The 12,090-nt window shown below is 33.7% G+C and overlaps 1 protein-coding gene across 4 annotated transcripts in view; it reads right to left on the bottom strand.

Moving 5' to 3' along the window:
- The window catches only part of DCAF10 (DDB1 and CUL4 associated factor 10), a 59,623-nt gene that overhangs the window by 20,505 nt on the left and 27,028 nt on the right, over positions 1 to 12,090 (bottom strand). For all 4 annotated transcript variants that reach the window (XM_060154802.1, XM_060154801.1, XM_060154800.1 and 1 more), the window contains one exon: positions 3,071 to 3,268. In XM_060154802.1, coding sequence (XP_060010785.1) covers positions 3,071 to 3,268 — 198 coding nt within the window. The remainder of the gene's footprint in view (positions 1 to 3,070; positions 3,269 to 12,090) is intronic.

The following is a 12,090-nucleotide window of genomic DNA, read 5'->3' on the forward strand; positions in this document are numbered from 1 at the left end:
ATGTGGGATCCTCCCAGACCAGGGCTCGAACCCGTGTCCCCTGCATCGGCAGGCAGACTCTCAACCACTGTGCCACCAGCGAAGCCCGGTCATGATATTTTGATTAATATCTTACAGGATCCAATTTCCCTTTTTTAGAATATTCGCATCTACATCCATAGTACAGACTGACCTTTCATTTTGAGTTTGTGTATCAAGGTCATACCTGAGGTAAGAATTCCATTTTTCTGGAATCTGAACAGTTTAATAAGATTGGAATGTTCTGTTTCTTGTAATATTTGGTAGAAGTCACCTGTAAAATTGACAGAGAGGTATTTTTTAAAAAAAATATTTATTTATTTACTTATTTGGTGGCGCCGGGTCGTCGTTGCTGTGTGCAGGATCTTCATTGCAGCATGCGGATTCTTTTCTTTCTTTTTTCAAAAAAATCTTTTATTATTATTATTTATTTATTTAGGCTGTGCTGGGTCTTAGTTGCAGCATGCGGACTTCTTAGTTGCCACACATATGTGGGATCTAGTTCCCCAACCAGGGATCGAACACAGGCCCCCTGCATGGGAGTGTGGACCACCAGGGAAGTCCCAGTAGATAGGTTTTAATTGATTTTTTTCATTTCTCTAATAGCTAAGGCAGAAGTGACAGCCCTACATGAAAACTAGCCAGAGCTGATGCAGGTGGCAGTGCTGGTACTGGATCCTGCGATTACTCTGCTATGTAAGGGGGGCTTCAGCTACTAGATCATAGGGAGAGATCTTGAGGAAAGTATCTCTAGAAGAGGTGCCACGGTACCCAGAAGGTGCCAGGATATGACACGTGGGGATGATTCATGACAGTGACTATTTATCAATTAGTATGGAAGAAGTTCAATCTTTTAACAACCTTTTCAGCTGAACCAGTACATAATGGTTAAATATCAGTCCTGGTAATAAGTCTATTTCAGGTTTTCTATTTCTTCCTTGATCAGTTTTGCACAGGTGTATTTTTTGTGTAAACTATTTCATCAAAGTTTTCAAGTATATTGGCAAAAGGTGATCTTACTCTAATTGCTGAGATTGTGTCCTCTTTTTTCCTTAATGTATCTTATCAGAGAAGAGCAGGCTTTAAAAAAATCTTTATTGTATTTCATTTTCTATTTCATTAATTTCTGCTTTTTTAAAAAAAGATATTTATCATTTCCATACATCTACTTTCATCAGGTTTACCCTTTTTTATCTTTTTCAGACTTTTTGAGTAAGATGTTTAGTTCATTAATTTTTAGTCTATCTATCTCCTGATTTCACTATGATTTTTTTCTTTGATCCATTAATTATTTAGGAAGTAAGTTTATAAGTCTCCAAACCTGGGAATTTTTATTTACGTGTGGTTCATTAAACTGTACTGGGATCAGGGAAAATGGTTTGTGTGATAACAATTCTTTGATATTGGTTGAGACTTACTTCGTAGTCCAGAACACGCTCAATTTTTGTACATGTTCAAACTTTGCTTTAGAGGATGTATTCACTATTTGGGAGCAGAATTCTACATATGCCTACTAAATCAAGCTAATTAATATTATTAAAATATTCTATAGACTTACTAGTTTTTTGGTCTATTTTATCTATTAGTAAATGAGAGAATGATGTTAATATTTTCCACTGAGATGGAGATTCTCACTTTTTTCTTGTCTGTTTTTGCTTTTTATGGTTTGAGGCTATGTTATTAGGTACACACAAGATAAGAATTTTTATGTTCTAGTGAAATAAACCTTCTAATATAGTACCTTTTTAAAATCACTAATAATGCTGTATGCCTTAAACTCTATTTTGTCTGCTATTAATGTAGATATAACTATTTTTCTTTGATTTGTATTTATCTTTTATTTTTTCCCATCATTTTACTTTCAAACTTTCTGTGTTTGTATGTTTTAGGTATACTACTTATGAAGAACATAGAGTTTGTTTCTGTTTTTTTAATCCATCTAGTACTATCTAATAACTGGTTACATTAGTCCATATATACTTATTCTAATTGTTGATATTCCATTATCTGCCTATCATATTCTTGTGCTTCCTAATTTGCCTGTTTTTTTTTTTTAAAAATGATTTTCCCCTCTTCTTCTCTGCCTCTATTGGATTGATTGTATTTTTTAGCTTTTATCCTTCTACTAATTTGGAAGTTATTTATATTCCTATTCAAATTTTATTTCTAAACTAAAAAATAATTAGTCCTAAATTTAAACAGACATGCTTGTCTTAGTTTAAAGATAATCAGTAGCTCTATGCTTTGCTCAGACAATATGAGTAACTAGAAATCTTTAAGAATATCCCCCTAGTTTTACATATGAGCTCTAAAAAGAATATTTCAGAAACATTCCTGGTGTATATTACTGTATTGTCATTTTACCAAAGCTAGCAACAGGAATATTATAATTATTTCCCAAACTTCAACTCTTTCAATTCTCTATAAGGAGATATTCTACAGAAGTGTTTCACAACACAGGCATTAGTGACATTTTAGATGGGATGACTGGTCCCCTGTGCAAACTGTCCCATGCACTGCAGAATGTTTAGAAACTCTGATCCCTGCTCACTAAATGCCAGTAGAAATCCTCCTCTCTTCTCCTGTAGTGACAACTAAAACTGCACTACACATTATTTCCAAACATTCCCCTAAGGATCAGTACCACTCCAACTGAGAAACCACTCTTTTAATGCATGAAAACAAAGTGCAAAAATTACAAAATAGATTTAGAATTGAAGGACCAAAGAGTGAAAAACATTTCAGTTCCACAAAGGAAATAATAACAAAAATACTTTTCCTTAAATTCAGGAAACTCATCTTATAAACCAGTTTTCATCATTAACTATATTACTTGGTCTCCTTTCCACATAATTTTCTCCAAGTTTTTTAGTCACAATATGTGACTAAGTGCAAGGAACAAGATGGAATCACTTTCTGATTGTTTTTTCCCAAAGCCAGTTTCTTTCTCCTAAAGAGATATGAGAGCTAAGACAGAACACTGAATTTGTTTACCATCTTAAAAACATTTTTTTGTTGTTCATAATCCTAACATGACCTCCTATTCACAAACCTGTTGGTGTCCCAAATAATGACATTTCCATCAAATCCTGACGTTACTAAGAGTCTTGTATTAGTATCATATTCGATGTTCTTCACCCAGCTAGTGTGACCATGTAAAGTGCATACTTTGCTGTTCAGTTTTCTCAGATCCCATAGTGCTATTGTAGTGTCATCAGAGCAGGTAGCAAACAGCCGGTTATCAAGAAATCTACAAAGCAGAAAAGAAAAACTAGTTCATTTAATCTCTTATTAAAGAAAAACTGAGAAGCAGTCTATTAGGAATCAAGAAAACAAATCAAAAAAGGACTACAAACTCACTGTATAAACCCAGTGATTCTAATATATAATAAATAGTAAGTGTAATTCACATAACCACAGAGAAGGATACTATGATTTAGTGAGGGCCATGTTGCAATTTTATCTGTTTTACATTATTGATTTTTACTCAAAACTAGAAATAGGGGTGGGTGTTTAGAGAACAGTGCTAGAGAAAATGAATTTTAGAATCTGTATAGGAAACACAAATGGTGAGAGACAATTTAATAGGAGACAAAGGAGATTTTGAATACTTAATTGCAAGTGAAACATGTTAAGCATAAAGTGTTCAAAATTATGAGAAATATTTACTCTGCTACCAATAACATCTCTATCTATTTAGAGTACATTTCTCTTTAGAATACATTTACATATAAAAATTGCTACTAAAGTGCCATAATTTTTAATCTATTAATTCAAAGCCATTCCCCAAATAATCTCACTTCTAGGACAACCAAGAAGAAATGGAAAAATTCTTAAAAAGGTAGAGTTTCCCAAGACTGAACCAGGAAGAAGTAGAAAATATGAACAGATCAATTACCAGCAATGAAATTGAATCAGTAATTTAAAAATTCCCCACAGGGACTTCCCTGGCAGTCCAGTGGTTAGGACTCTGTGCTTTCACTGCCGAGGGCCCAGATTCAATCCCTGGTCTGGGAACTAAGATCCCGAAAGCTGTGTGGCACAGCCAAATAAATAGATAAATAAATTTTAAAAAATTAAAAAATAAAAATAGGGCTTCCCTGGTGGCACAGTGGTTAAGAATCTGCCTGCCAATGCAGAGGACACACATTCGAGCCCTGGTCCAGGAAGATCCCACATGCTGCGGAACAACTAAGCCCATGTGCCACAACTACTGAGCCTGTGCTCTAGAGCCTGCGAGCCACAACTACTGAGCCCACATGCCACAACTACTGAAGCCCGTGCACCTAGAGCCTGTGCTCCGCAACAAAAGAAGTCACCTCAATAAGAAGCCCATGCACCACAACGAAGAGCAGCCCCCTCTTGCCACAACTAGAGAAAGCCCGCACGCAGCAACGAAGACCCAACACAGCCAAAAAATTAATTAATTAATTTAAAAAACAAACAAACAAGGTCCCTGTGCTACTCTATAGCACAGGGAAATCTACTCAGTACTCTGTAATAACTACATGGGAAAAGACTCTGAAAAAGAATATATATATATATATATATATATATATAAAACTAAATCACTTTGCTGTACACCTGAAACTAACAAAACACTGTAAATCAATTATACTCCAATATAAAATAAATTTTTTAAATTAAAAAAAAGACTTAGGGTGGGAAGCTGTTGTTACTTAGTGATTATATATATTTCAAAATAATTTTATGGCTATGCATAAATTAGTTTGTAAACTACATTAATAAATTAATAAGATTTTTTAACAAACTTAAAAGCTTTTGTACAGCAAAGGAAACTATTGACAAAATAGTTTGAAAAGACAACCTACTGAATGGGAGAAGATACTGCAAATGATACAGCTGATAAAAGGTCAATATCCAAAATATATAAACAGCTTATACAACTCAACATCAAAAAATACTAACAACCCATCTTTTAATTTTTAATTTTTCCAAAGAGAAAATGCAGATGGCCAAAAGGCACATGAAAAGATTAAAAAACCACAATGAGGTATCACCTCACACCTGTCAGAATGGCTATCATCAAAAAGAACACAAATATCAAATGTTGGTGGGTATGGGGAGAAAAAGGAACCCTCATACACTGCTGGTGGAAATGTAAATGGGTACAGGCACTGTGGAAAACAGTATAGAGGTTTCTCAGAAGCTAAAAATAGAACTACCATATGACCCAGCAATTCCACTCCTGGGTATATATCTGAAAAAAACAAAAACACTAATTCAAAAAGATACATGCACTCCAATGTTTATAGCAGCATTATTTACAATTGCCATAGTATGAAATCAACCTATGTGTCCATCAACAGATGAATGGATAAAGAAGATGTGTTATATATATACAATCGAATACTACTCAGCCATAAAAAGGAATGAAACTTTGCCATTTGCAACAACATGGATGGACTTAGAGGGCATTATACTAAGTGAAATAAGAGAAAGACAAATACTATATGATATCACTTATATGTAGAATCTAAAAAATACAACAAACTAGTGAATAAAATTTTTAAAAAGGCAGACACAGATACAGAGAATAAACAAGTGGTTACCAGTGGGGAGAGGGAAGCAGGGAGGGGCAGGAGAGGGGTAGGAGGGGAAAAAAAAATGGGGTTATTATGGGATTATATGAAATCATCTGTGTGAAACTTTTGAAAATTGTAAAGCACTACAGAACTTTAAAAAATCTTTCATTCAGTAAAAAAAAGAGAAAACATACCATCATTTTTTATCTATTAATTCAAAAGCATTCCCCAAATAATCTCACTTAGCAACATTTTATTGGACCAGTCAAGATTACAAAATAGATAATTAACAGTTTTCCAAGGCAATAGAAATAAAAGCAAAACTACATAAATGGGACCTAATCAAACTTATAAGCTTTTGCACAGCAAAGGAAACCATAAACCAAATGAAAAGACAACCTAGGGACTGGGAGAAAATACTTGCAAACGATGTGACCTCCAAGGGCTTAATTTCCAAAATATACAAACAGCTTGTACAACTCAATAACAAAAAAACAAACAACCCAATCAAAAAATGGGCAGAAGACCTAAATAGGCATTTCTCCAGAGAAGACATACAGATGGCCAATAGGCACATGAAAAGATGTTCAACATTGCTAATTATTAGAGAAATGCAAATCAAAACTACGATGAGGTATCACCTTACAAAATGGCCATCATTAAAAAGTGTACAAATAAGGGCTTCCCTGGTGGCGCAGTGGTTGAGAGTCCGCCTGCCGATGCAGGGGACGCGGGTTCGTGCCCCGGTCCGGGAGGATCCTGCATGCCACGGAGCGGCTGGGCCCATAAGCCATGGCCGCTGGGCCTGCATCCGGATCCTGTGCTCTGCAGCGGGAGAGGCCACAGCAGTGAGAGGCCCGCGTACCGCAAAAAAAAAAAAAAAAAAAGTGTACAAATAATTAATGCTGGAGAGGATGTGGAGAAAAGGGAACCCTCCTACACTGTTGGTGGGAATGTAAATTGGTACATCCACTATGGAAAACAGTATGGAGGTTCCTTAAAAAACTAAAAATAGAATTGCCATACGATCCAGCAATCCCACTCCTGGGAATATATCAGGAAACTCTAATTCAAAAAAAGACATGTACCCCAATGTTCATTGCAGCACTATTAAAATAGCCAAGACATGGAAGCAACCTAAATGTCCAAGGACGGATGAACAGATAAAGAAGACGTGATATATATGTACAAAGGAATACTACTCAGCCATAAAAAAGAATGAAATAATGCCATTTGCAATAACCTGGATGGACCTAGAGATTATCATACTAAGTGAAATAAGACAGAGAAAGACAAATATGGTATGATATCACTTACATGTGGAATCTAAAAGATGATACAAATGAACTTATTTATAAAACAGAAACAGACTCACAGCCCTAGAAAACAAACTTATGGTTACAAAAGGGGAAAGGGGGGTGCATAAACTAGGAGTTTGGGATTAGCAGAAACAAACTACTATATAGAAAATAGATAAACAACAAGGTCCTACTGTATAGCACAGGGGACTATATTCAATATGTTGTAATAAACCATAATGAGAGAATATGAAAAATATATATATATAACTGAATCACTTTGCTGTGTATCAGAAAATAACACAACATTGTAAATCAACTATACTTCTATAAAAACAAAGTAGACAATTAAAATACTCTATAATTCAGATTTTTAATTATTTTACACTAATTTCTCAATCCTTAGTGAGAATATATTTTATATAAACACTTAAAAAATAACCTACCTATCACATTTTAATTTCTGCTCAATTCAACATTAGGATGCCTTCTCTAACATATTCTTTTATATATAACTAATCTCTCGCAGAAGAAATGAATTCTGGAGTTTCTTTTATATATATATATATATATATATAGTTATTTTGAATTATTATTATTTAGAATTATATAAAATTATTTTGTCTCAGAAATCAATCTCAATATCCACAACAGCATAATGGCCTTCCTGAAACTAACACGATTTTAAAATCCCAGGCTTTTGTACAGGCTGTTTCTGCTACCTGAAACCACATCCTCCCTACCTCTTGACCTGGATAACACTTGCTTTCTTTTTAATAGCCAGCTATCATCCCTTCCAGGAAGGCTTCTCTCCCTATCCAGCCTGGGCCAGATTTACCGATCTTCTAACTTCCCAAAGCACTCTACAGTTCTATGGTAATACTTAATGTTACAGTGTAAGGAATAAATTTACAAGGCTATAAACTCCTTGAAGGCAGGGGAAACCTGTCTGCATAATTCATGATTAGATCTGCAGTACCCAACACACACAGTCCCACTCACAAATATTTATTAAATAAATGAATAAGATAGAAGTTCACTGCCTAGTGGAGAAGACATTAGAAATACATAGTTATACAAAATACATGTGTGGGGAGTAAGCAAAGAAAAGAGGATGTTTAGGACAGGTTTCATGGTGGTGTCATTTGAACTGACTTAAAAAAAATAAGCAGGAACACCCTAAGTGGCCAAGGGGTAAGCAAAGTTACAAAAGTGTGTACAGGGATGGTGTACTCTGAGAGGCAACAGCAGTTAGAAGTGCTGTGTGTGGAAAAGTAGAGACAAGTAGAGAATACATCATGGTATTATTCTATAGTGATTCCCAATAACTATTTCTTAATTATAAATACATGCCCATTGAAGATATTTTTTTAAATGGAAAAAAATCCAACACCAAAAATAACCACTGTAATTGATATTTAGCCTAATTCATGTATTTCAAGCCTAATATTATTTCATAACTATTTTGCCATGCCATTAAAGATTTATTGACAAAATAATTCTTAATGGCTGAATAGCATTCACCGTATGAGTGAACCATAATCTTTTCTATTTTAAACTAATTTGCAATTTTTGGATGTTTAGATTGCTGCCAATTTATTACTATTCAAAACACAATGATGAATATGCTAACAGCTAAATATTAATCACATTCCTAGTTATTTTTCTAAATACATTTCCAGAAAAATGTATTGTTAAGTAAAAACGGATTTTTTTTTAAAGGTAAGGCTTTTGATACATATAGACAAATTGTCCTCAAAAGAACATACCAATATCTAGTTCTACCAGCGGTTATGAGAGTGTCTGCTTCTCCAAACCCTTCCCACAGAGGTATTTTTTAATACCTGTGCTAAGTGCAAGGAAAAAAATATCATCTTGTTTTAGGTTGAAACTTATTTTTAGTAAAGTTGAACTTTTTTCATATTAATTGGAAGATTATATTTCTTTAGGGAATTGCTATTCATGTTCCTTGCTGATTTTCCTCTTGCAATATTAGTTTTATTACTGAGTTACAAAATATTACTAATATTCTTCAGTTTTTCAAATACAGTATGTTGAATATGTTTTCCATATATTTCTATCTTTAAACGTGGTTCACGTTTTCTTACCATATCAAAAATTTAATTATTATATTGTCAAATCCATTTTTTCTCCTTATAGTTTTACCTTTACTGATGAGGCTTTTAAAAGTAAAAATATTTCAATGACTTCCACACTTGACAGGAATTATACGATTTAAAAAAATACAAAATAACAAAGGCTACTGGAAAGTCAAGTCAGACTTTTAAAATAAATTGATCATCATCATAGAAGCATCTTTATATATTTGAAAAATTTAGGGAAAAAAACACTAAGCTATTTTATTTCGTACAGAAAATAATGCACATATGGATTCAAAACCCCAGTGGGATTATATTGCTGTAGGCCGCAGTGGTCCACCTTGAAGGGTTTTAAGCAAGAAAGTGACATGATTGGTTAAGACTTTCAGAAGGATCTCTGAGCTGGCTAGGTTCCAAAACTATATTCATAAAAAATAAAATAGAGGGATTGGTTTAAAAATTTTTGTCAGTAAGGCCACTGAAAAAAATTACTATTGTTGCATGGATATTTTAATATCAGTAATGCAGAAAATCATGGAACAAAAGTTAATAATTTTTAATTGAATAAGTTTACTTTAATGAAAAATTCAATACTTAGACTTTAGTTTTCTCATTTTTCCCTCAAAGTATTACCTGTTAAAAATTTTGGTACTGGAGAATCATTGGTAAAGAGAGTAGATAAATTATAGAAAATTAAGAATGTAGACTAGGAGACCAGTTAAAGCACCCTCAACAATTCTTATCCCAAAGTAAGTAGACACGGAAAGTGTAAAGTGGTAGATAAGTCTTGGAGATCTGGCCCAATCCTCTCAAATTAAAACTTAGTCTACCTAATAAGTTAATAATTATAAAGTATTTTTAACTACATGGTCTCTAATAAACAAGAGACACTCCACACACATTGAAATCTATGAGTTTCTGAATTACAGAACTTTTCCATATGTCTCCATTAAACTCCAGTATATGACAGCTCTGGATAAATTGAGGTCTTCATTATCAGAGGATGATTGGTAAAGGATAACAGCAACTGAAATTGAATTTTCTTAAAACAGGTACCAACATTTCATTGTACAAGGGAAAGGAAGTGTTGTATATTTTTTAAAAAACCAACTAAAAATCATCAAAAAAGGCCTTTTAAAATTTATTTAACTATATGCAAATTCTTAGAAGAATAAATTAATTGTTTGGGTTTTTTGCATAATCTTTCCAATGAAATTATGAAGCAGAATATGACATCCTTACTTCATATCTGAATTTTGTACTATAATAAAAAGAGGGGCATTTCTGTATAACATTCAAGGTCTTTATCAATTTTCCCAAAGGCCTTTCCTTGGTCCTGTGGGATATTCACATAATTCTTTGAAGTTTCTATCATGTCATCATTTCTGTCGTTCTCTTTTCTCTAATTGATAACTAGTCTCACTCTATCAGATCCTCATTTGCCAATGATTTTGACCAGTTCTCTAACATCACTCTCAAGGCCTTGCAAAATTTTACATCCTTTACAAGATCAGAAATTTCATGTTCCCCATGATAAGCACTGCACCTACATTATATTGTTTGAAATATAACAATCAGGAAAAGACCAACAAAGACAGTGGGAGGGAAAAGCAGATCCTGGAATATTTAAATGGGTACTAATTTTTTAACTGCCATATCACTAAGTAAATATTCTTAGGATAACCTCAGTTCCCCCTCTAACCTCATAACTGGGGGACCTTGATTATTAAATGGACTCTTAAACTCTTAAACCTTCATGAATGAGAAGTAAGGCTGTATATTGGGCTTAAGAATTTAAATTACATATTTTTTCCCTTACTTTCATATGAAGCAACAGAAAATACTCTCCACAACTATCAATATTTTTATTTTACAATATAAGCAAACCTCAAATCTAAGAAATGAACTAGAAGATATTACTAAGTATGTGGAAAATGACTATCTAGAACCAAACCAGGAAATGCATGTCCATATCTCTGAACAGTACAGTGAGGTGGTCTAATGGAACTGAGTATGAATTCCAGCTCTACCACTTCCTATAAAAAGACCCCGGGGAAATCTCTTTATCTGAGTTGCAGTTTCTTCATTCCTTAAAATGAGTACAATATATGTCTCACATCAGGATACTGTGAGGATTAAACAATATAATGTATCAAAAGTGCTTCACAAAAGGTTTGGCACATGGTAAGCACTCAAAAAATTAATAAGTAATACACAATTAAGCTCATGCCAGAGGACCTTTCAGATCCTTACTCAAAACACTTAAGTGATATGTACTTCTAAATAGCTTCAAAATCCGTTTTTCTAACAAACAGATAAGAAGCAAATTCAAATTTGTAGGTGTGGGGTTCTAGGGCAGTCACATTGATAGCATCAAATGAGAACTGACATTGAAAAAGAACACAAATTCTAATAGCAAATTAGTCAGAGGTCATTTTGAGTAGGGGCAAACAACTTGACATGTCTTTTCTTTTTGAGATAAGAAATTTTAAAATTGTAAAATATTAGAAACATAAAGAAAATTATGAAGAATATAACAAACATCTGTGATACCCACCACCCAGCTTTATCAAATTTTAACATTTGGTTATATTTCAGATTTTTTTGAACATTACAAACACAATTGAAGACCCCTGTATATCCCTCCCCAATCCCATTCCCCTCCCTCCCTCTCCAGAGGGAACCACTATCCAAAATTTGTTGTTTGTCACTCCCCTTGCAAGTTTTTAATACTATGAATTCATAAGTATGTATCCATATGTAATTTACAGTTTGGTTTTGCATTCAACTTATTCTGTAAATATTTAATGAGCACCCACTATGTGGCACAGTTCTAGGTGCTAGGGATAGAGCAGAGAACAAACAAATACATGCCTTCATCAAGTTTATGTTTATTTTTAAACTTTATATAAATGGTATCACACTGTACAGCTCATTCTACAATTTGCTTTTCTGGCTCGACCTTTTAGTTCTGATATATCTCAGATGCTGATGCTTCTAGTTCATTTATTTTAACTGATGTATAGTATTCCATCGTATGAATATACAATTCATTTATCTTCCTTTTATGTTTTGTTTTTGTGGCCACGAGGCATGTGGCATCTTAGCCCCCCAACCAGGGATTGAACC

The sequence above is a fragment of the Lagenorhynchus albirostris genome, chromosome 7 (assembly GCF_949774975.1).
Source record: "Lagenorhynchus albirostris chromosome 7, mLagAlb1.1, whole genome shotgun sequence".
Classification (NCBI taxonomy): Eukaryota; Metazoa; Chordata; class Mammalia; order Artiodactyla; family Delphinidae; genus Lagenorhynchus; species Lagenorhynchus albirostris.